Below are 25,205 nucleotides of genomic sequence, written 5' to 3'. Positions count from 1 at the left end.
AATCTGCATTTTTGTATATGATACTTGGAAGTGGTATTTGATTTGATACGAAATGTATCAAAGTTCCAAGCAAGAGTAGTTCGATAAGTAGTAAACATTGCGTAAACCCACATTTTCGTATTTTGCGATTGTGAAACGCCAAGAAAACGTAAAACGACACAACCGTGCTACAATATTTCCCTTCGCTACCGCTCGTTAATTAAAAAAAAGTTAACCAAGAGGATAAAAAATGCACCTGACACTGAAAGCTCCCATATATTTTTTTTGACAAGTTTCAGCGTTTTAACGGACTTTTTATATTTCGTGCCATGCATCTACAGTTGTCACCCCACGCCCCCTTCCAAATTAACCCATCAGTGGACCGGCTCATTTTTTCCCTTTTTGACGAAGAGGGGATGTTTCGATGCCTCCCGGTAGGTTCTCGCGCACCGATTTACGTGCCTTCTTCCGAATCGGAACTGTATTTTGACGATCTCATAACGTCGCGAACGTACAAACGTGACGCGTCTCCGCCGCCTCCGCGACCACCGCCTCCTGCTGAGGACACTACAGAGAGGGAAATGCCAAGAGTAAGTGGAAGATCTCTCCGGCCAGCACCTTGTAGTAGTGGACACAAAAAATGATTTGTTGTAGTTTCTGAATTTGGAAATTTCGATTTCGTTGTGTAATTTTCGTGCTGAAGCGCATTCAGTTTAATTGATTGTTCCGTTTAGTGAGTGTGATGTGTTTGTTTTGTTTTTGATAATAAAATTATGTAGTAGCTTTAGTGGGCAATTAGGCGGGTTGACGTTGGCGGTTTCTACAAGGTGAACAATTTATGTTTGCACGAGGCCAATTATGTTGCTTGTAGATGTACACTTATTTTTATTATGTTTTTGTTGCTGTTTAGAAAAATAAATAATTATTGTTATTTTTATTTTATTTTGTTGTTGACATCCTTGCTGTTGCTGATGGTAACTATTCTGTGAAATAATTTGGCATTTTTGACCTACTCGGTAGGTGTACAATAGTTCCTATGGAAAATTTGGACTGTATTTTGCTACGAAAATCAAGTTATTTCACAAGGCATGAAAAGTTTTACCGGACGAGTTGCACATACAATTGTTATTACAACTACATTTTCAGTGCACATTTATTTATAAAGCAGTGCTTCCTTCACTGGATTTAAAAATAACCATTCGATAAGCAACATTGTAAGGTAACAATTATCCAAGCAACTGTGCTAAATTTAGTGGCTAAATGATGGTTATTTGGACTATTAAAGTAATCATTCGTTGGATATGTTCATAAAAATGAGTTAGTTTATCAGTGAACTACGGTAGGTTAAATCTATATTTGGAGATTGATTAATCATTAACTTTTGTTTTTGTTTAACCTAACAAATAATTAAAAAAGCGCAAGTAATATTAAACAGTTAAGATTAATCATGTTTAAGGTGAACTCATCATTTAAATCATATATGACCCTTAAAGTTAAACTAGTGTATCATCTTTTTTATTTTATAAATCTCACAGCTTAGGAAAAATTTAATTGTTGAAGTTTTTTTAATGGTTTAGTTTTAGCACCTGATAGTTAAGTTTGCGATATTTTAATTATTTTATAGTAACCCCTATAAGCTAAAAAATATAGGTAATAATAGTCGTAGTGTACGAGAGGAAAAAAAGGGCCCACAAATACAGGAATATATTATTTTATAAAATTTAAATAGCATTTACAATGCAAAATTTTGAGGTGACGCCATCAAATTGTTGGTGGAATGATTAGACAAAGTGTGGTTAAGGATTTACCATCTGGAGGATGTTCCTAACACACACTTGAAATTTGACAACAGTTTACAAAACTACGAAACTGATTGCTTTAAAATTTTAGACTAACTTTGAAATCGTCGTCCATGTGCCAAAACGAAAACTGGAATTTGTTAACCTATCGCCTCCCAGAAATTGATGACGCGATCACAATTTTTTATGAAAAAATATACTTGTCATATGCAGTTTACCATGCTTCTTAGTCGTAGTTTAATGATATCTCGTTAGTTTTAATTTAAATTGTAGTGGTTCTACACAAATATATACAGGGTTGATGTTGTTGGGGAAGATCACGCGTTTGTTATGAACTATTGAACATATTTTTCCATACAGCGTGATGTAAATAATTGAGAGCTGCGATTGGCAGTTGTTTTCAAATATACAAGGTGTTTCATTTAAACATTGTTCACCAAAATTGTATTTTTTAAATGGAGTGCCCTATGTAATTTGAATGTTTGATTACTTAGTTTTTCGATTTTTAGATTTTTCGGTTTTCCGATTTTTCGATTTACGTTTTTTCGAATACTTAATTCATTGAATTTTCAATTTTTCGATATTCAATTTTCACTTTGTTTCTTTTTCGATTGCTCGATTTTTCAATTTCTATAAATCTTCAATATTTCCAATTTTCGTTTTTTTACATTTTCGAATTTTCGATTCTTCGATTTTTGATTTTTTGAATTTTCGATTTTTCAGTTTTTGCATTTTTCGATTTTTTGTATTCTCGAATTTTCGTTTTTGACGCTTGAATTTTCAATCTTTCTTTTTCGATTTGTTTTGTCGAATTTGCGATTTTTCAATTTTTATATTCTTCAGTTTTTTGAATTTACATTTTTTTTTTTGCTTTTTGATTCCTCGAATTTTCAATTTTTCCATTCAAGTTTTTGGATTTTTCATTTTTTTATCTTTCGATTTTCAATTTTTCGACTTTGAATTTTTTTGAATTTTTGTTTTTTCCATTTTCAATGTTTTGATTATTCGGTTTTTCGATTTTCGTTGTTTCGAATATTTAATTCGTTGAATTTTCAATCTTCCGATATTCAATTTTCAATTTGTTTCCTTTTCGATTACTGGATTTTTCAATTTTTTAATTCTTGGATATTTTCAATTTTCGGTTTTTTTCAGTTTCGATTTTTCGATTCTTCGATTTTTGTTTTATCAATTTTCGATTTTTCAGTTTTTTTCATTCTTCGGTATTTAGACTTGAATTTTTCAATTTTTCCGTTTCATTTTTCGATTTTCTGTTTTCTCGAGTTTTCGATTTTCGATGGTCCAATTTTCAATCTTCCTTTTTCGATTTTTGATTCCCCGAATTTCAAATTTTTCTGTTCAAGTTCTAGAATTCCTCAATTTTTTAACTTTCCGATTATTATCAATTTGTCGATTTTTCAATTTTTCGACTTTCCGATTTTTCGAATTTTCATTTTTTGTATTTCCGATTTTTCGAAACCCCAAATTTTATTCGAATTTTAATTTTTTTTAATTTCCCGATTTTTCAATTTATCAATTTTTCTATTTTAGAATTTTAGATTTTTCCATCATTTTTTCTATATTTTGATACGTGGATTTTTCGATTTTTCCAAATAATGTCGATTTTTGAATTTTCTTTCTTCGATTTTTACATTTTCGGATTTTCGGTATTTTCCTATGTTCGAATCTTAGATTCATCGAATTCTCGATTTTTTGATATTTGATTCATGGAATTTTCGCTAGTCAGATTTTTAAATTTTTTTAATTCTTTCAAATTTTCAAATTTCGATTTTGATTTTTTCGAATTTTTCAGTCTTTCCTTTCTTAAATTTTAGACTTTCCATTTTTTTTACTTTTCAATTTTTCAGTATTCCAATTTTCATTTTGTTTTATTTTTCGATTTTTTGATTTCTTTAGTTTTCAATTTTCGATACTCGAATTTTCAATCGAGTTTTGATTTTTCGAATGTTTGATTTTTCAATTTTTATATTCTTCAGTTTTTTATTTTGTTTTTGCTTTTTGATTCCTCCAATTTTCAATTTTTCTATTTAAGTTCTTAGATTTTTCGATTTTTTTTACTTTTCGATTATCATTTTGTCGACTTTTCAATTTTTCGACTTTCCGAATTGTCGACGTTCCAAATTTTCGATATTCGAGTTTTTATTTTTTTTTAATTTCGATTTCTCCATTTTTCAATTTATCAGTTTTTCTATTTTAGAATTTTAGATTTTTCCCTCTTCGATATTTCATTTTTTCTATAGTTTGATTGATACTGAGATTTTCGATTTTTCGAAATGTCGATTTTTGAATTTCTGATTTTTCTTTTTTCGATTTTTAGATTTTCGAATTTTCGATTTTTTGATATCTGATCCATGGAATTTTCGCTGTTCAGATTTTTAAATTTTTTTAATTCTTTCAAATTTTCAAATTTCGATTTTGATTTTTTCGAATTTTTCAGTCTTTCCTTTCTTAAATTTTAGACTTTCCATTTTTTTTACTTTTCAGTTTTTCAGTATTCCAATTTTCATTTTTTTTTATTTTTCGATTTTTTGATTTCTTTAGTTTTCAATTTTTATATTCTTCAGTTTTTAGAAGTTTATTTTGTTTTTGCTTTTTGATTCCTCCAATTTTCAATTGTTCTGTTCAAGTTCTTGGATTTTTCGATTTTTTTTACTTTTCGATTATCATTTTGTCGATTTTTCAATTTTTCGACTTTCCGAATTTTTGGAAATTCCAAATTTTCGATATTCGAGTTTTTATGTTTTTTTTAATTTCGATTTCCCCATTTTTCAATTTATCAGTTTTTCAACTTTTGAATTTTCGATTTTTCGAAATGTCGATTTTCGAATTTCTGATTTTTCTTTTTTCGATTTTTAGATTTTCGAATTTTCGATTTTTTGATATCTGATTCATGGAATTTTCGCCATTAGCATTTTCGATTTCCAGATTTTTCAATTTTTTAATTCTTTAAAATTTTCAAATTTCGATTTTTGGTTTTTCCGAATTTTCAACCTTTCAGTTTTTCCATTCTTCAATTATTCTTAGACTTTCCATTTTTTTACTTTTCAACTTTTCGATATTCCAATTTTAATTTTTTTTTTGCTTTTCAATTTTTAATTTTTTCATTTTTCAGTTTTTCGATTTTTTGATTTCTTGAGTTTTCGATTTTCGCTACACGAATTTTCAATCTTTCTACTTTTGAATTTTCGATTTTTCGTATTTTCAATTTTTCAATTTTTAAATCTCACGTTACTTTTTGATTTCTTTTTTTTTTCTAAAAGTTACTACGGATTCATAAACTGCACGTGTAGGCGTATCTTATTTTATAAAATTTAAATAACGTTTAGTATAGACGATGACGATGAATGGACAAAGTTTGGTTATCGTTTTACCATCTACATGATATTCATAACACATATAAAATTTGACAACAATCGGTTCGGTAGTTTCGAAGATTATCTGGCTAATTAATATCGACACAGATGACATACAGACAAGACAGACAGGCGAAAACGGGAGACCTGTTTTTTCGTACTCTAATGGCCATAAAACGTCGAGGAAGCATGAAATTAGCTATTCATCCCATGTATGCTATTATAATATAATATTTTTTCTTAATATGTGTAGACTCATTTCGACAACAAGAAACTTAAAACATGTCGAATGAAAAAATTTTCGCAGTTGAGATCGGGGAAGTAAAAGATAAGAGTCTTTTTTAATTAACACTTCAAATAATTTTGACATAATTTAAATCATTTATAAAGACTGAGGTTTGCAATTTTTGCACATATAATACAGGGTGATCAAATCAAATGAGACACCTCGTATTTTATACGATTTTCGAACTCGTCTGGTAAGCTTTCTTTGTAAATATGGTGTATGTAACTTTCAAATGAAACACCCTGTATATTTGAAAATAATTTTAAATTGTAACCGGAGATAACTTCTGTTGGACTGCGTTAAAGAATTTTTTCAACAACTTATAGAGAATGAAATATCACCAGACATTGGGACACCATGTATATCAAAAGTGTTTATTTAAAAAATTTAAGAATAACTGAAAAAAATGCTCTGACATTAATTTAATGATTACAAAACCTTAAAAAATTTTAATTCCGTGACAAATCCCCGCCAAAAAAATTGATGATGTCACTTACATGTTTTTAATTTTTGTAACGAGTTAAGATGTCAGAAAATTAACCAATTTGTCTGTTTTCATTTTTGCTTCACGAGCCAAAGCTAGGAAGTATTGTAATAAGGCCCATCCGGCGGACGGCTACTTTTATGTTCTCTCGACGTTTCATGGCCCATAGAATAAGAAAGAATTTGTTCCTCGTTTTCGTTTGTCTGTTTGTCGTCTTTATTAAACAGATAATCTCCAAAACTACTGGACAGAGTGTTGTCAAATTTTATAGATATTTTAGAAATATCGTCACCTTAAAATTTCCATGATAAATGATATTTAAAATTTATAAAGTACTCGTATTGTACTTTGTTGAACAGAGATAACGAAAGTTCTGTCTAAATAACTTTGGACCATTTTTTTCAGAAACAGTTCACCATTAAAGTTAAACCAAAAAATTATTATCATTTAAAAATTTTTTTAACAGTGTTTTTTATCGAAAAGTACGAACTGACGTGGTAATGTTTGATAAACGGGGAAAGTTCTCTGTACATAACTTTATATATATTTTTTTATTTTCCAGAAATAGCCAATTTCATTAGCATATTTTATACATATATATTATCAAGAATGGAAAATTATCTATTTCTGCTGTAGGTGAAGGTACCAGTAGAAGTAGTTTGAATGATTCACCCGCCTTTTTAAAATAATGAGCATTATTATGCGGTAATATGATCGATCGTACCCAGAAAAAATAAAATACCCGCATTTTGTTAATACCGAAGGTTATAAAATTCAGTCGATTAGCCATAACATTTGTGTGAACTGTAAGTATAAACGTAGAATAATTTATAATTTGGAATTTTTACTACAGATTTATCGTTAAATTTGTTTTTCCTACCAGATGCGGAATAATTAATTCAATCACACGAAGAGTCGGCGTGATTTGTTGTATTTTAAGATATATTATATTTAATTTCGTCGCTACTACGAAATCTTGTATGTTTTATTGAAAACTTAATCAAAATTCTTAATACAAAAATAAATTATGCATGAGTAGTTGGACATTCGGGATTTTGCTTATGGGTGAAGAAAGCGACAGGTAAATATTTTTTTTAATTACTTTATATGTATCAAGATTGATATTTTTATATTCCTTTTCCAATTAATTTCTATTGAAAAATTCCACAGAGCACGGACCCGAAACGTGATAGAATCCCCCTTCACACCGACCCATTTGTACAAGACAAATGATATTTACCCATTTTTGACTCAAATACGGATAATAAACGCATCATGTCTCACGTAGCCAATGCATTATCAAAATTTTCCTATTTCCAAGGCAGGTCACGATATCGAACTAATTATTCGGCTAAATAACATCCAATAAATATTTACTTCTCGTCTGGTTACGTTTGTTGTGGCCGCCTTTTACTAGAGCATGAAGGCAATTTTTTTGGTTCACTTTTGATAAATCACCAATTAACAGTTCCGCTTATTTTGATTTTGCACTTTCACAACGATCGTAATCTCCCAAAAGTGCCAAAGTCTAGCGTTTTTCGGTATCACGGTTTCAAGAGAACTGTGTGTTTACGATATTTACTTAATGAGAAACAAAAGTCCAAGTTGGTGGACGGAAATCCTTGGTGGACCCCAGATCTATAAATGAAACATCCAGACGACCAAAGTCCAGTAGCACGGGTTTGTAGTCACGTCGTAAAAAATATTATCTCTTCCTCGGTGCAGTCAATGATCGGCGCATGGAAATGTTGGAAATTACGTGGCAAAATCGGGGAAAAATTAGGTCTGTGGGACACACGTAACCTAGTTTTGGGAGTGATAAAATCTTGATTAGAATCGGGATAGGTGAAAGTGTTATCGTAATCGATTTATCAAATTGGAGTTGATGAGGTGTCAAAAACACTATTTTTTGACGTGATTTCTGTGTTCTATATTAAGCAATTTTTATCAATAGTTTTTGTGTAAAAAAAATCGAAAAGGGATTAAATATTTATAGACTTATTATGCATGTATGCGTTAGTGTGACACATTTCAGGCTAAAAATAAATTTCCTGTTGTCGAATATTTGCTGTTACAAAGTAACACAAGTGACACGGAAAATGTAATTATTAAATTGTCGTCAATTTACAATTTTCGTGTGTATCTAGGATGAGTAAATGTTTAAACATTGTGTTTAGATTAAAATTCGATCGATAGTTTATTTTCCGAGCTGTTGACGTTAGTAGAAATGGCGAAAGCTCGTGTTTCTCCGCATAAACATTTTATTTACAGATGGTTTTATTTTAAAAAATATTGCATATGCGACCTTTGGAGTCAAAAAATGTCTATTCAAAATAGAAATGTTTTGTGAACATTACAGCGTTATCAACTGTGTTAATATTTTATCGTCTGCTGGCAGTTTTGTTACACAGATCATAACAACTGAAAAACCCTCTCCCATCTATTACAATGATATCCAATCACACTTCAAATTTCCATGCCTAAAAAAAGCTGCCGCATATTATATTCTTTACCCGGTATTCGCAAATTAGTCTACTAAACCAATCTCTATCAAGAATTTCAATAAATAAAGGATTTACATGATGTTAAATTACGCCACACTCTATCAACAGCTTCAAACAACAAAAAAGTTACACAATGTTAAATCATGTGTTATTTCACGTTCTTAGTTGAATAAAAATGCGATTATCTCGTGGACCGAAATTCCCATGTCACATACAAACAAACAAAAACACATTCAATACGCCTCAGAAACGCTGCTCTCTAGAGAATAAATGTTCGAATTCAAGCCGCAAAAATGTTATTAAACCTACAAGAAACTAATTTGACTTGAAACAAACTACTGAATTCGTAAGAAAAAAGCCTCCCGTTTTTCGAGAGTCGACGGGGTATTGATTTGACTGATGAAAATTTCAAAGTCCTGTCTTTCAAAATGGATCCATGTTTAAGATTAGTTTAAATGCCAAGTTACGCCATACTCCATCAAGAATTTGAATCATTCACATGATGTTAAATTAAGTCACACTCTATCAAACGCCTCGAACAGCAAAAAGTGACACAATGATAAAATCATCTGTTATTTCAAGTTATTAGTTAAATCAAAATGCTATTATCTCGTGGACCGAAACCTCCATATCACATACAAATAAACAAAAACACACATTAGACACGATCAAAATCACAATAAGCTTGTCTCAGAAACGCTGCGCTCAAGAGAATAAATGTTCGAACTCAAGCCGTAAAAATGTTATTAAACCTACCAGAGACTAACTAGACTTGAAACAAACTACTGAACTCGTAAGAAAAAAGCCTCCCGTTTTTCGAGAGCCGAAGGGGTATTAATTTGACTGATGAAAATTTCAAAGTCTTGTCTTTCAAAATGGATCCATGTTTAAGATTAGTTTAAATGCCAAATTACGCCATACTCTATCAAGAATTTGAATCATTTACATGATGTTAAATTAAGTCACACTCTATCAAACGCTTCAAACAACAAAAAAGTAACACAATGATAAAATCATGTGTTATTTCAAGTTATTAGTTAAATCAAAATGCTATTATCTCGTGGACCGAAACCTCCATATCACATACAAATAAATAAAAACACACATTAGACACGATCAAAATCACAATAAGCTTGTCTCAGAAACGCTGCGCTCTATAGAATAAATGTTCGAATTCAAGCCGCAAAAATATTATTAAACCTACAAGTAACTAATTAGACTTTAAACAAACTGCTGAACTCGTAAGAAAAAAGCCTCCCGTTTTTCGAGAGTCGACGGGGTATTAATTTGACTGATGAAAATTTCAAAGTCCTGTCTTTCAAAATGGATCCATATTTAAGATTAGTTTAAATGCCAAATTATGCCATACTCTATCAAGAATTTGAATCATTTACATGATGTTAAATTAAGTCACACTCTATCAAACGCTTCAAACAACAAAAAAGTGACAAAATGATAAAATCATGTGTTATTTCAAGTTATTAGTTAAATCAAAATGCTATTACTTCGTGGACCGAAACCTCCATATCACATACAAATAAATAAAAACACACATTAGACACGATCAAAATCACAATAAGCTTGTCTCAGAAACGCTGCGCTCAAGAGAATAAATGTTCGAATTCAAGCCGTAAAAATGTTATTAAACCTACCAGAGACTAACTAGACTTGAAACAAACTACTGAACTCGTAAGAAAAAAGCCTCCCGTTTTTCGAGAGCCGAAGGGGTATTAATTTGACTGATGAAAATTTCAAAGTCTTGTCTTTCAAAATGGATCCATGTTTAAGATTAGTTTAAATGCCAAATTACGCCATACTCTATCAAGAATTTGAATCATTTACATGATGTTAAATTAAGTCACACTCTATCAAACGCTTCAAACAACAAAAAAGTAACACAATGATAAAATCATGTGTTATTTCAAGTTATTAGTTAAATCAAAATGCTATTATCTCGTGGACCGAAACCTCCATATCACATACAAATAAATAAAAACACACATTAGACACGATCAAAATCACAATAAGCTTGTCTCAGAAACGCTGCGCTCTATAGAATAAATGTTCGAATTCAAGCCGCAAAAATATTATTAAACCTACAAGTAACTAATTAGACTTTAAACAAACTGCTGAACTCGTAAGAAAAAAGCCTCCCGTTTTTCGAGAGTCGACGGGGTATTAATTTGACTGATGAAAATTTCAAAGTCCTGTCTTTCAAAATGGATCCATATTTAAGATTAGTTTAAATGCCAAATTATGCCATACTCTATCAAGAATTTGAATCATTTACATGATGTTAAATTAAGTCACACTCTATCAAACGCTTCAAACAACAAAAAAGTGACAAAATGATAAAATCATGTGTTATTTCAAGTTATTAGTTAAATCAAAATGCTATTACTTCGTGGACCGAAACCTCCATATCACATACAAATAAATAAAAACACACATTAGACACGATCAAAATCACAATAAGCTTGTCTCAGAAACGCTGCGCTCAAGAGAATAAATGTTCGAATTCAAGCCGTAAAAATGTTATTAAACCTACCAGAGACTAACTAAACTTGAAACAAACTACTGAACTCGTAAGAAAAAAGCCTCCCGTTTTTCGAGAGCCGAAGGGGTATTAATTTGACTGATGAAAATTTCAAAGTCTTGTCTTTCAAAATGGATCCATGTTTAAGATTAGTTTAAATGCCAAATTACGCCATACTCTATCAAGAATTTGAATCATTTACATGATGTTAAATTAAGTCACACTCTATCAAACGCCTCGAACAGCAAAAAGTGACACAATGATAAAATCATCTGTTATTTCAAGTTATTAGTTAAATCAAAATGCTATTATCTCGTGGACCGAAACCTCCATATCACATACAAATAAATAAAAACACACATTAGACACGATCAAAATCACAATAAGCTTGTCTCAGAAACGCTGCGCTCAAGAGAATAAATGTTCGAATTCAAGCCGTAAAAATGTTATTAAACCTACCAGAGACTAACTAGACTTGAAACAAACTACTGAATTTGTAAGAAAAAAGCTTCCCGTTTTTCGAGAGTCCACGAGGTATTAAGTTGACTGATGAAAATTTCAAAGTTCTGTCTTTCAAAATGGATCAATGTTTAAGATTAGTTTAAATGCCAAATTACGCCATACTCTATAAAGACTTTCAATCATTTACATGATGTTAAATTAAGCCACACTGTATAAACAACTTCAAATAACAAAAAAGTTACTCAATGTTAAAATCATATGTTTTTTCAAGTTATTAGTTAAATCAAAATGCGATTAACTCGTGGACCGAAACCCCCATATCACATACAAATGAACAAAAACACGTATTCAACACGATCAAAATCACAATAAGTTGGTCCCAGAAACGCTGCGCTCTAGAGAATAAATGTTCGAATTCAAGCCGGAAAAGTGTGATTAAACCTACAAGAGAATAATTAGACTTGAAACAAATTACTGAATTTGTAAGAAAAAAACCTCCCGTTTTTCGAGAGTCCACGGGATATTAATTTGACTGATGAAAATTTCAAAGTTCTGTCTTTCAAAATGGATCAATGTTTAAGATTAGTTTAAATGCCAAATTACGCCATACTCTATAAAGACTTTCAATCATTTACATGATGGTAAGTTAAGCCACACTGTATAAACAGCTTCAAATAACAAAAAAGTTACACAATGTTAAAAACATGTGTTTTTTCAAGTTATTAGTTAAATCAAAATGCGATCAACTCGTGGACCGAAACCCCCATATCACATACAAATGAACAAAAACACGTATTCAACACGAGCAAAATCACAATAAGTTGGTCCCAAAAGCGCTGCGCTCTAGAGAATAAATGTTCGAATTCAAGCCGGAAAAGTGTGATTAAATCTACAAGAGAATAATTAGACTTGAAACAAATTACTGAATTTGTAAGAAAAAAGCCTCCCGTTTTTCGAGAGTCCACGGGATATTAATTTGACTGATGAAAATTTCAAAGTTCTGTCTTTCAAAATGGATCAATGTTTAAAATTAGTTTAAAAGCCAAATTACGCCACACTCTATAAAGACATTCAATCATTTACATGATGCTAAATTAAGCCACACTGTATACACAGCTTCAAATAACAAAAAAGTTACACAATGTTAAAATCATGTGTTTTTTCAAGTTATTTGTTAAATCAAAATGCGATTAACTCGTGGACCGAAACCCCCATATCACATACAAATGAACAAAAACACGTATTTAACACGATCAAAATCACAATAAGTTGGTCCCAGAAACGCTGCGCTCTAGAGAATAAATGTTCGAATTCAAGCCGGAAAAGTGTGATTAAACCTACAAGAGAATAATTAGACTTGAAACAAATTACTGAATTTGTAAGAAAAAAGCTTCCCGTTTTTCGAGAGTCCACGGGATATTAATTTGACTGATGAAAATTTCAAAGTTCTGTCTTTCAAAATGGATCAATGTTTAAGATTAGCTTAAATGCCAAATTACGCCATACTCTATAAAGACTTTCAATCATTTACATGATGTTAAATTAAGCCACACTGTATAAACAGCTTCAAATAACAAAAAAATTACAGTGTTAAAATCATGTGTTTTTTCAAGTTATTAGTTAAATCAAAATGCGATTAAATCGTGGACCGAAACCCCCATATCACATACAAATAAACAAAAACACGTAGTCAACACGATCAAAATCACAATAAGTTGGTCGCAGAAACGCAGCGCTCTAGAGAATAAATGTTCGAATTCAAGCCGGAAAAGTGTGATTAAACCTATAAGAGAATAATTAGACTTGAAACAAATTGCTGAATTTGTAAGAAAAAAGCCTCCCGTTTTTCGAGAGTCCACAGGATATTAATTTGACTGATGAAAATTTCAAAGTTCTGTCTTTTAAAATGGATCAATGTTTAAGATTAGTTTAAATGCCAAATTACGCCATACTCAATTAAAGACTTTCAATCATTTACATGATGTTAGATTAAGCCGCACTGTATAAACAGCTTCAAATAACAAAAAAGTTACATAATATTAAAATCATGTGTTTTTTCAAGTTATTAGTTAAATCAAAATGCGATTAACTCGTGTACCGAAACCCCCATATCACATACAAATCAACAAAAACACGTATTCAACACGATCAAAATCACAATAAGTTGGTCCCAGAAACGCTACGCTCTAGAGAATAAATGTTCGAATTCAAGCCGGAAAAGTGTGATTAAATCTACAAGAGAATAATTAGACTTGAAACAAATTACTGAATTTGTAAGAAAAAAGCCTCTCGTTTTTCGAGAGTCCACGGGATATTAATTTGACTGATGAAAATTTCAAAGTCCTGTCTTTCAAAATGGATCAATGTTTAAGATTAGTTTAAATGCCAAATTACGCCATACTCTATAAAGACATTCAATCATTTACATGATGTTAAATTAAGCCACACTGTATAAACAGCTTCAAATAACAAAAAAATTACACAGTGTTAAAATTATGTGTTTTTTCAAGTTATTAGTTAAATCAAAATGCGATTAACTCGTGGACCGAAACCCCCATATCACATACAAATGAACAAAAACACGTATTCAACACGATCAAAATCACAATAAGTTGGTCCCAGAAACGCTACGCTCTAGAGAATAAATGTTCGAATTCAAGCCGCAAAATGTTACTAAACCTACAAAAAACTAATTAGACTTTAAACATACTACTGAACTCGTAAAAAAAAAGCCTCCCGTTTTTCGAGAGTCGACGGGCTATTAATTTGACTGATGGAAATTTCAAGGTTGTTGTTTCAAAATGGATCAAGGTTTAAAATTTGTTTAAATACCAGAAATAAACTATTAGCAATCTCCAGAGAGAAGTTAAGGTGTGTGTTATAGGATAATACTCAATTAAAACATCCGTCTACCCTAATTTTAATTCAAACCAGGACACTACAACCTGTAAAACAGTATTCTTGGTATTTTTGCGCACGAATTTTTCTTTCAGCTCAAACAATTTAACTCGGAAAGTCTGTCCAGAGTTTCCTTTTACGAGCCAGCGTGGAGATTACCTGGTAAGCTCCAGATGAGTCTGTAAAAGTTACTTTCTGGACTTGTGGCACATAATTTTTTCACTTTTTGCAACCTTTAAAAAAGAAGTTTATGCAACCAAAATTACAATTAAACATTTTTTATCGCAAAAGTTCTGAACGCATGCATCTACAATAAAAAAATAATGTAGGATGAAATTGGTTAATAGAGAAATGAAGGACTATAAATAGAGGACACAAAGGGCACACAAAAAGAAATTTCGTACTTGAAACATAAGGTTTTGTTTTTATTTTATGTCACTTCTTGTCAATCTTTGCATAAAAACAATGACTCACTTGTTACATTGAACGCTTGATAACAGGAAGGTGCATATTTATTTTGGTTTTGAGCTGAAGGTAGATAATGAGAGTTTTGTTTAAGGTTTTTGTTATGTCTTTAATTTGTTTACTTTTTGGTATCGCTCGAAAATTAGTTGTATAAACATATTTACGAAAACTATTTTAAAAATACCACAATCAAGAATTCGGAATTCGAATTGCACGTGAGCGTTTTCTGAGGCAACAAAATGATTTACGATTAAATTACGAGCGATAGCCAGTAAAAAGATGCTATTAATTAAGATGACAACCAAGTTCCAATGTCGATTAGGTCCAAAAACTAGCGTTAATTGGGTCAACACAAATCCGTACGGAAACAATAAATCGATCGAATTGCCAAACTAATTTTAAAATTATTATCGGGCTTATCGGTATTTTAATTAAGAGGAAAAAGTCCATTTATTTGTGTATTTCTGAAGATTACTTACATAATTTCGGTTAAGCGTTCAAAATCTAAAAATATTATTTTTTTAATTAGTTCAAGAAAACAACACGATTTTTTGCCATTTCGTTTCAGAAAAGCGGAAGCGTTAGTCGATAGCAATCACCGCCATTGTTTTGTCCCCTTGCAAATATCGATTATCACCTTAAGTAATTAAAGTTAAGTAATGAGTTTTTCCAGAGTTCACCCATTTCGCTCAAGTAAAACGCATAAAATTGTAAATTCCAGAAACGTCTTTTCCCTGGGAGTCCACGAGCTCTGATAACACGCAAATGACTCCGCCAGGTACTGAAAACCCTTGCTTTCTGTCTCTCACACGCATCATGTGTAATCGCGCGGGTTAACGACCCCTACTAAACTCAAAATTTTCGAAAATTTCGACACAGAAAAAAATAGTTCAAGAATTTGCCCCTTGACTCCGGATTTAGCCCGTTTTCGTGTTATTAGCGACTGTTTATGTTTATTGTTGGTGTAATTGCAAATTGCGATTATCGTAATTAAGCCGATTGGTATCTTTATGGTTTCAAAGATCAGAGTGACTAATTCGAAGAACGAAACGTAAGGATTTTGTTTGTTACAGCCACCCGTGAAGAAAATCGATCCGCCGAAAATGAATTTGGGGGATCGCAGGAGACCGCCAGCTTACAGACCGAAGTCTCGGACTGAAGTGAGTATCGTTTTCCAGGAAATGGTCATTGTGTTTTTATTGTTATCAGTGCAACAAGTGTTCTATTGTTGGCGTTTGAGGATTTAACAAAAATATACGCATTATCTTTATCACTTTAGTTGTAATTGGATAATGATTTCTCGGAAAACGTTTCAAAGTCCAGGATGAGCTAATAAACTTCATGACTCGAAAATAGACGTTGTGTTGTGCCATTATGCAATGAATTGAATTTTATGCAATGTGCGAATCTGATAAGAGGTAGACAAAACGGACTTTTAGTTGATGTTATTCTTTCTCGTTAAATTTAGTAATTTATGATTTTTTTGTATGTTTTGAGTGAAAATGAATCCCCTATTATTTGCATTCAGGGTACATCCACTAAACGAAAATGATGTAAATTTTTGTCATTTTCAGCTGTTTTTTTTTACACGTTAAACCTTATTGGTTAGAACCTTCAAAAAGATAAAAATTTACATGTTTTTTAAAATGGCTCCATTTGAAGGAAAACATTGCTTATGAATTATCGGCAGACTACGATTCTGGAATATTTTTTAAGATACCTCTGCAAATATTCGAGAAACTCGTTTCCAAAAATTTTTATTAATTTAATATTTAAATTAAGTCTATGATAGGAGAAAAAACTAAAAAACATCCAAAAAATTTTGTTGACAACGTTCAAACTATTTTTTTTTTTTTTTTTGAAACTTAAAAGTGGATTTATTCAAAGAGAAAAAAATTGATAATTTATCGAGAATTATCCGCAAATTACAAATCTGAAATCCTTTGTGTGGTGTCTCTTTAAATAAGTGAGGAAAATATTTTTCAAAAATTTCCAAATTTTTTAAAAACGTTTAAAATGGTCCTATTACAGAAAAAGAGAGCTAATTTATAGAGCATTCTAAACAAACTATGAATCTGAAATTTTTTTGCGATCTCTTATACTAAGTGAATGAGATGAGTAAAAAACTTCCAAAAGTTTTCTTTGGAAACTTAAAAGCAAAGTGGAAGTAGTTAAACAGAAAAACGTATGGAGAATTATAAATCTGAAATCCGTTCTGTAATATCTCGTCAAATAAGCGAGGAAATCATGAACATATTTTTCAAAAATTTCTAATTTTATTTTTTTTTTTTTTGAAAATATGAAGGTGGCACTAGCGAAGAGGAAAAAGCTAACCTAGCAAAAATTTTCTACAGGTTACAAATCTTTTCAACTAACCGCACAAATGCTGGTGAAAATTTTCCAAAAATTTTATTTTTTTTAAATATGGCTCTATTAAAAAAATTTGGGAAACTTTCCTAGCTCTTAGAGAATCATCCGCATATTACGAATCTGATATTTTTTGCGACATCATTTTAAATAAGCAAGGAAAGTGAGAAGATATTTTTCAAAAATGTTTTTTTGAAAGAGTTACATCTAATTGAAAGGAAAGAAATGCGGTTTTGTAGATCATATTTCGCAGATTACGAATCTGAAATCGTTTTTGCGATACTTCTTCAAATAACCGAGAAAACGAGAACAAAATAAAAAAACCTATTTTTTAAACCATTTAAAATGGCTGGCTGTATTCTTAGAAAAGAAAAAAGAGCTAATTTATAGAGCATTCTAAACAGATTGCGAATCGGAAATTCTTTGATCGAGATCTCTTCAACTAAACGAATAAAACGAGAAAAACTTCCAAAAATTTTCAAAAATTTTTTTGGAAACTTTAGAAGCGAATTTATTCAAACAGAAAAAAGCAGACTACAAATTTTGAAGCCCCTTATGTAAATTTAATTTCAAATGAGCGAGGAAAGTGAGAACAAGTTTTTCAAAAATTTCTCGAAATTTTTTTTGAAAATATTGAAGGTGGCTCTAGCGAAGCGGAAAAAAGAGTTAACCTAGCAAACATTTTCCATAGGTTACAAATCTTCAATGTTCTTTGCGATATCTTTTCAACTAGTCGCACAAATGCTGGTGAAAATTTTCAAAAAATTTCAATTTTTTTAAACGTGGCTCTATTAAAAAAAATTAGGAAAATTTCCTGGCTCTCAGGGAATCATCCGAATATTACGAAAAGGTATAGATCATTCTAAACAGATTACGAATTTGAAACTCTTTGTGCGAGATCTCTTCACCTAAACGAATAAAACGAGAAAAAAGTTCCAATAATTTTCAAAAAATTTTTTTGGAAACTTTAAAAGTGGATTTATTCAAACAGAAAAACGCAGATTACAAATTTTGAAGGCCTTTATGTAAATTTAATTTTAAATGAGCGAGGAAAGTGAGAAAAAGTTCCTCAAAAATTACTCAAAATTTTTTTTGAAAATATTGAAGGTGGCTCTAGCGAAGCGGAAAAAAGGGTTAACCTAGCAAAAATTTTCCATAGGTTACAAATCTTGAATGTTCTTTGCGATATCTTTTCAACTAATCGCACAAATGCTGGTGAAAATTTTCCAAAAATTTCAATGTTTTTTAAGGTGGCTCTATTCAAAAAATTTAGGAAAATTTCCTAGCTCTTAGAGAATCGTCCGCATATTACCAAGAGCTAATCTATAGAGCATTCTAAACAGATAACGAATTTGAAACCCTTTGTGCGAGATCTCTTCATCTAAACGAATAAAACGAGAAAAAATTTCCAAAAATCTTCAAAAATTTTTTTGGAAACTTTAGAAGTGGATTTATTCAAACAGAAAAACGCAGATTACAAATTTTGAAGCCCTTTATGTAAATTTAATTTTAAATAAGCGCAGAAAGTGAGAACAAGTTTTTCAAACGTTTCTCCAAATTTTTTTTGAAAATATTACAGGTGACTGTGGCGGAGTGAAAAAATTAATCTACTAAGAATTTTCTGCAAGTTAAAAATCTGAGTTGCTTTTTGCGATAGCTCTTCGACTAACCAAAAAATACCCTTGATAATTTTTGAATTTTTTTTTTAACGTGACTGTTCAAACGGAAAATTTACTAGCTTTTACAGAAGCATCCACAGATTATGAACCTGAAATATTTTTTCGGTATTACTTTAAATAAGCGAAAAAGTAAAAACATAGTTTTCAAATTCAATTTAAAAAACGGTTTTTTGAAAGGGTTAAAATGAGGAAAGAAGTGCGATTTTGTGGATGATACTTCTAAATTCCGAATCTGACATCATTTGTACGATATCCTTCGAAACAACTGAGAGATTGAGAAAAAAATTCCAAAATTTTCCAAAATTTTTAAAAGATTGTTCAAAATGGCTCTATTAGAGAAAAAAAAAAGGTTAATGAATAATCTATAGAGAATTCTAAACAAATTATCAATCTAAAATCCTTTTTGCGAGATCTCTTCAACCAAACGAAAGAAATGAGTAAAACATTTCCAAAAATTTTCAAAAATTTTTTTCGGAAACTTTAAAAGTGGATTTTTTCATACAGAAAAACCGATAGTTTGTCGAGAATTATCCGCACATTAGAAATCTTGCAGCTATTTATGTAAATTTAATTTTAAATGAGCAAGGAAAGTGAGAAAAAGTTTTTCAAAAATTTTTTGAAAATATTGAAGGTGGCTCTAGTGGACTGAAAAAAGAGCTAATCTATCAACAATTTTCCGCAGGTTGCAAATCCGAAATGCTTTTTGCGATATCTCTTCAACTAACAAAAAATACCGCTGACAATTTTTCAACAATTATTATTTTTTTAAACGGAAAATTTAGTAGCGTTTACAGAAGCATCCGCAGATTATGAACCTGAAATATTTTTTGCGGTATCACTTTAAATAAGCGAAAAAGTAAGAACATATTTTCAAATCAATTTAAAAAACGGTTTTTTGAAAGGGTTGAAATGAGGAAAGAAGTGCGATTTGGTGGATGATACTTCATAAATTCCGAATCTGACATCATTTGTACGATATCCTTCGAAATAACTGAGAAATTGAGAAAAAAATTCAAAAATTTTCCAGAATTTTTAAAAGATCGTCCAAAATGGCCCTATTAGAGAAAAAAAGGTTAATCTATAGATAATTCTAAACAAATTATCAATCTAAAATCCTTTTTACGAGATCTCTTCAACCAAACGAAAAAATGAGTAAAACATTTCAAAAAATTTTCGAACATTTTTTTCGGAGACTTTAAAAGTGGATCTATTCATACAGAAAAACGGATAGTTTATGGAGAATTATTCGCAGATTAAAAATTTTGAAGCTCTTTATGTAAATTTAATTTTAAATAAGCGAGGAAAGTTAGAAACAGTTTTTCAAAAATTTCTCAAAAATTTTTTTAAAATATTCACTCCAGCGGAGTGCAAAAAGAGCAAATCTACGAAGAATTTTCCGCAAGTTACAAATTTTGAAATATTTTTTGCAGCATCTTTGTAAATAAGCGAGGAAAGTAAGAACATATTTAAAAAAAAATTGAAAAACGGTTTTTTCAAAGGGTTAAAAGTGCCTCTAATTGAGAGGAAAGAAGTGCGAGTTTGTAGAAGATACTTCGTAGATTACGAATTTGAAATCCTTTGGGCGATATCTCTTCAAATTACCGAGAAATCGAGAAAAGAAAATTAACAAATTCCGAAATTTTTTTTCGAACTGCTCCTAATAGCTCTATTAGAGAAAAAAGACCTAATCTATGAAAAATTCTACACTGAAAATGAATCTGAAATTCTTTTTGTCAGATCGTTTCAACTAAGCTAATAAAACTATAAAAAATCTTCCAAAAATTTTTTTTGGAAACTTTACAGAAAAATCGATTGTTTATCGAAAATGATCCGATGATTATAAATATGAAGTCCTTTATAAAATACCTCTTTAAATAAGCCAGAAAATTTTTTTCCAAAAAATGTCTCAACAATTTTTTTGAGACTATTAAAAAATTGAAAATGTCTCAAAGATTTCTATTTCTTTTAAACGTGGCTGTATTCAAACGGAAAATTTGGTAACTTTTAGTGAATCATCGGCAGAGTACGAATCTCAATTTTTTTTTTCCAGTATTTTTAAATAAGCGAGGAAAGTAAGAATATATTTTTCAAATATTTGAAAAACGCTTTTTTAAAGAAGTTAAAGAAAACTGCCCCTGGGAGACAAGTTTGTAGATGATACTTCGCAAATTCCGAATCTGGAGCCCTTTTTACCTTACCCCTTCAAATAGTAATTGAGAAATCGAGAAAAAATTTAAAAAATTTCCAAAATTTTTTAAAAATCGTTCAAAATGTGTCTATTAGAGAGAAAAAAAAAAAAGGTTCATCTACGGGGAATTCTAAACTATGAATCTAAAATCACTTTTGCGAGATCTCTTCAACTAAGCGAATTGAATGAGTAAAAAACTTCCAAAAATTTTCAAATATTTTTTCTGAAACTTTAAAAATGGATCTATTCATATAGAAAAACGGATAGTTTATTGAAAATTATTTGCACATGACAAATCTTAAAGGTCTTTACGTAAATTTAATTTTAAATGAGCGAGGAACGTGAGAAAAAGTTTTTCAAAAATTTCTCAAACATTTGTAAAACGGAGTAAAAAAAGAGCTAATCTATGAAGAATTTTTCGCAAGTTGCAAAACTGAAATATTTTTTGCGGCATCTTTTTAAATAAACGAGGAAAGTAAGAATGTATTTTTCAAATATTTGAAAAGCGGTTTTTTAAAAAAGTCAAAGGAAACTGCCCCTGAGAGGCAAGTTTATAGATGATACTTCGCAAATTCCGAATCTGGAGTCCTTTTTACCATACCCCTTCAAATAGTAACTGAGAAATCGAGAAAAAAATTCAAAAAATTTCCAAAATTTTTTAAAAATCGTTCGAAATGTGTCTATTAGAGAAAATAAAGGTTCATCTATAGGGAATTCTAAACAAACTATGAATCTAAAATCATTTTTGCGAGATCTCTTCAACTAAGCGAATTGAATGAGTAAAAAACTTCCAAAAATTTTCAAATATTTTTTCTGAAACTTTAAAAATGGACCTATTCATATAGAAAAACGGATAGTTTATTGAAAATTATCTGCACATGACAAATCTTAAAGGTCTTTATGTAAATTTAATTTTAAATGAGCGAGGAACGTGAGAAAAAGTTTTTCAAAAATTTCTCAAACATTTGTAAAACGGAGTAAAAAAAGAGCTAATCTATGAAGAATTTTTCGCAAGTTGCAAATCTGAAATATTTTTTGCGGCATCTTTTTAAATAAACGAGGAAAGCAAGAATGTATTTTTCAAATATTGGAAAAACGGTTTTTTAAAAAAGTTAAAGAAAACTGCCCCTGAGAGGCAAGTTTATAGATGATACTTCGCAAATTCCGAATCTGGAGTCCTTTTTAGCATACCCCTTCAAATAGTAACTGAGAAATCAAGAAAAAAATTCAAAAAATTTCCAAAAATTTTTAAAAATCGTTCGAAATGTGTCTATTAGAGAAAAAAAAAAAAGGTTCATCTATAGGGAATTCTAAACAAACTATGAATCTAAAATCATTTTTGCGAGATCTCTTCAACTAAGCGGATTGAATGAGTAAAAAATTCCAAAAATTTTCAAATATTTTTTCTGAAACTTTAAAAATGGATCTATTCATATAGAAAAACGGATAGTTTATTGAAAATTATCTGCACATGACAAATCTTGAAGGTTTTTATGTAAATTTAATTTTAAATGAGCGAGGAACGTGAGAAAAAGTTTTTCAAAAATTTCTCAAACATTTGTAAAACGGAGAAAAAAAGAGCTAATCTATGAAGAATTTTTCGCAAGTTGCAAATCTGAAATATTTTTTGCGGCATCTTTTTAAATAAACGAGGAAAGTAAGAATGTATTTTTCAAATATTTGAAAAACGGTTTTTTAAAAAAGTCAAAGAAAACTGCCCCTGAGAGGCAAGTTTATAGATGATACTTCGCAAATTCCGAATCTGGAGTCCTTTTTACCATACCCCTTCAAATAGTAACTGAGAAATCAAGAAAAAAATTCAAAAAAATTTCCAAAATTTTTTAAAAATCGTTCGAAATGTGTCTATTAGAGAAAAAAAAAAGGTTCATCTTTAGGGAATTCTAAACAAACTATGAATCTAAAATCATTTTTGCGAGATCTCTTCAACTAAGCGAATTCAATGAGTAAAAAATTCCAAAAATTTTCAAATATTTTTTCTGAAACTTTAAAAATGGATCTATTCATATAGAAAAACGGATAGTTGATTGAAAATTATCTGCACATGACAAATCTTGAAGGTCTTTATGTAAATTTAATTTTAAATGAGCGAGGAAAGTGAGAAAAAGTTTTTCAAAAATTTCTCAATCATTTGTAAAACGGAGTAAAAAAAGCTAATCTATGAAGAATTTTTCGCAAGTTGCAAATCTGAAATATTTTTTGCGGCATCTTTTTAAATAAACGAGGAAAGTAAGAATATATTTTTCAAAAATTTGAAAAACGATTTTTTGAAAGAGTTAAAAGTCCTCTAATTGAGAGGAAAGAAGAGCGACTTTGTAGATTGGGAATCTGAAATCGTTTTGGCGAAATTAAGTGAAAAAAATGTGAAAAAAAAACTAAAAATGAAAAAAAAAAATTTAATGTTAAAAATAACTCAGTTTGAACGGAATGTAAAGCTAGCAATTAGAGGATTCTTGGCACATTTTGAATTACAAATTTTTCTTGTAGCATTTCTACAATTAACAAAAAAAGTGGAAACAATTATTTTAACACAGGCAGAATTAAATTTTAGTGGACAAAAATATATCTTAGATCTTTAAGGGAATTTTTTATTGTTTATAATCTTAGAAAAATATGTATAATCAGTTCATATTCTAACATGTCAAAAATAAATAAACACAGAAATAATTAAAATAATATAGGTAAATTTTCAAAATTCCTGCATATTCCACTAAGAGTTTCTTGCTACAATTCCAGTCGAGTAGTGCCAGTGGAAGCAGGGCAGATGGTGGTCGCTTACGTGGAGACGGCGGCGGAAGCAGCGACGAAGACTCCTCCCGACAACTCGACCTCCGACAACGACTCCAAGAAGAAGCTTCCATCTACCGGCGCCGCTTGGACGCCTACCGGCAAGCGCAACAAGACCAAGCGGCCCTAGTCAGTCGTCTACAAGCGAAGGTCTCCCACCCCCACCCCTATCCCCCCAAATCTACTATACTTTTCGCAGGTCCTACAATACAAACAACGATGCGCCGACCTCGAAGCTCAAATGATAGACAGCTCCAAGTACTCCGAACCTTCCACATCCAGAACACCAGTGCACGTTCCAAGCGTACCGCAAAGTACGGCCCTGGAACAGGCACAACAACACCTACGAGAAATGCGGGAGGAGAGGATAACGGATCTGGAGACGGCTTTGAGACGGTTAGACGAGGAAAAGAGGAAGTAGGAGCGTTTATTTTATGAGTATTGTTTTTTAAATGAAATTTTTAATTGTACAGAAACGAGAAACTAATGCAGCTGAATATGACTTTACGGGAACAACTAGAGGAGTCGCACAACACCAACGAGAGTCTGACCGGAGATCTTCAGAAACTGACCAACGATTGGGAGGCACTAAGAGAGGAGATGATCATCAAGGAAGACGAATGGAAGGACGAAGAGCAAGCGTTCAATGATTACTATAGCAGCGAACACAACAGGCTTTTGAATTTGTGGAGGGACGTTGTTGCGGTGAAGCGGTTGTTTATGGAGATTCAGTCAACCACGGAGAGAGATTTGAACAATTTGAAGAGCGAAGTTAGCAGTTTGGGTAAAGATATGATGACGGCTTGTTGTAGAATGGACACGAATTTGTTCACGGAAACGGTTTTCGGTGTAAGTTTTTTTTTTAATTTTGGGGAGAAAAACTGTTGGTTTGTTTTAGGGTAAGGAACGGTATTTGCACCAGCAGGAACTTACCGATCTTAAGCATCAACTCGACTCTCTAAAAATCCATCACGACAGTTGCCAGACTGAGGTCAGAATGAAAGAAGAGCGAATTCAGCAGTTGCTGAAAGATATGCAAACTTTGGTAAGTTGAGTGATCATAGGTCGAAAATTATGACCTTTATAAACAGTTCAGGATGTTTATAGAGAAAAGTGAGCCATAAAATTTTTCTTTTTTTTTTATATTTTCTGTGACTTTTTTAAAGTTAAAGTTTTTAAAAATTTGTTATTTAAAAAATTTAATTGCTTATTACTTATTCAAATGAGATTTTAAATTTGATTATATTGACAATGCATATTAAATACTAAAATAATAATCGTTTACTTCAGTGCTTTGAATCCTACTTACTGGACTGGAAAATACAAAGTCTAAAATTACTGGCAACCAACAGTGTTACAGTTTTGGTCAGATTTTCTAACCT

The 25,205-nt window shown here is 30.9% G+C and overlaps 1 protein-coding gene across 5 annotated transcripts in view; it reads left to right on the top strand.

Annotated features, from left to right (window-relative positions):
* Positions 1-25,205, top strand: part of LOC135127240 (rootletin) — a 92,695-nt gene that overhangs the window by 29,132 nt on the left and 38,358 nt on the right. For 2 of the 5 annotated variants that reach the window (XM_064053659.1, XM_064053658.1), the window contains 5 exons: positions 15,858-15,944; positions 23,773-23,973; positions 24,023-24,240; positions 24,297-24,672; positions 24,722-24,868. In XM_064053659.1, the coding sequence (XP_063909729.1) occupies positions 15,888-15,944; positions 23,773-23,973; positions 24,023-24,240; positions 24,297-24,672; positions 24,722-24,868 (999 nt within the window). In that variant the 5' untranslated portion in view covers positions 15,858-15,887. Of the gene's footprint in view, positions 1-272; positions 570-747; positions 807-15,543; positions 15,563-15,857; positions 15,945-23,772; positions 23,974-24,022; positions 24,241-24,296; positions 24,673-24,721; positions 24,869-25,205 lie in introns of those variants that run through there. The other 3 variants (XM_064053657.1, XM_064053660.1, XM_064053661.1) reach the window with 3 other exon arrangements.

This window comes from Zophobas morio, unplaced genomic scaffold (genome assembly GCF_036711695.1).
Source record: "Zophobas morio isolate AGI-343-1 ecotype UQ-CSIRO unplaced genomic scaffold, CSIRO_AGI_Zmor_V1 ptg000011l, whole genome shotgun sequence".
Taxonomy (NCBI): domain Eukaryota; kingdom Metazoa; phylum Arthropoda; class Insecta; order Coleoptera; family Tenebrionidae; genus Zophobas; species Zophobas morio.
The sequence above is the reverse complement of the archived record's forward strand: the minus strand, read 5'-3'. Positions and strand labels throughout refer to the sequence as shown.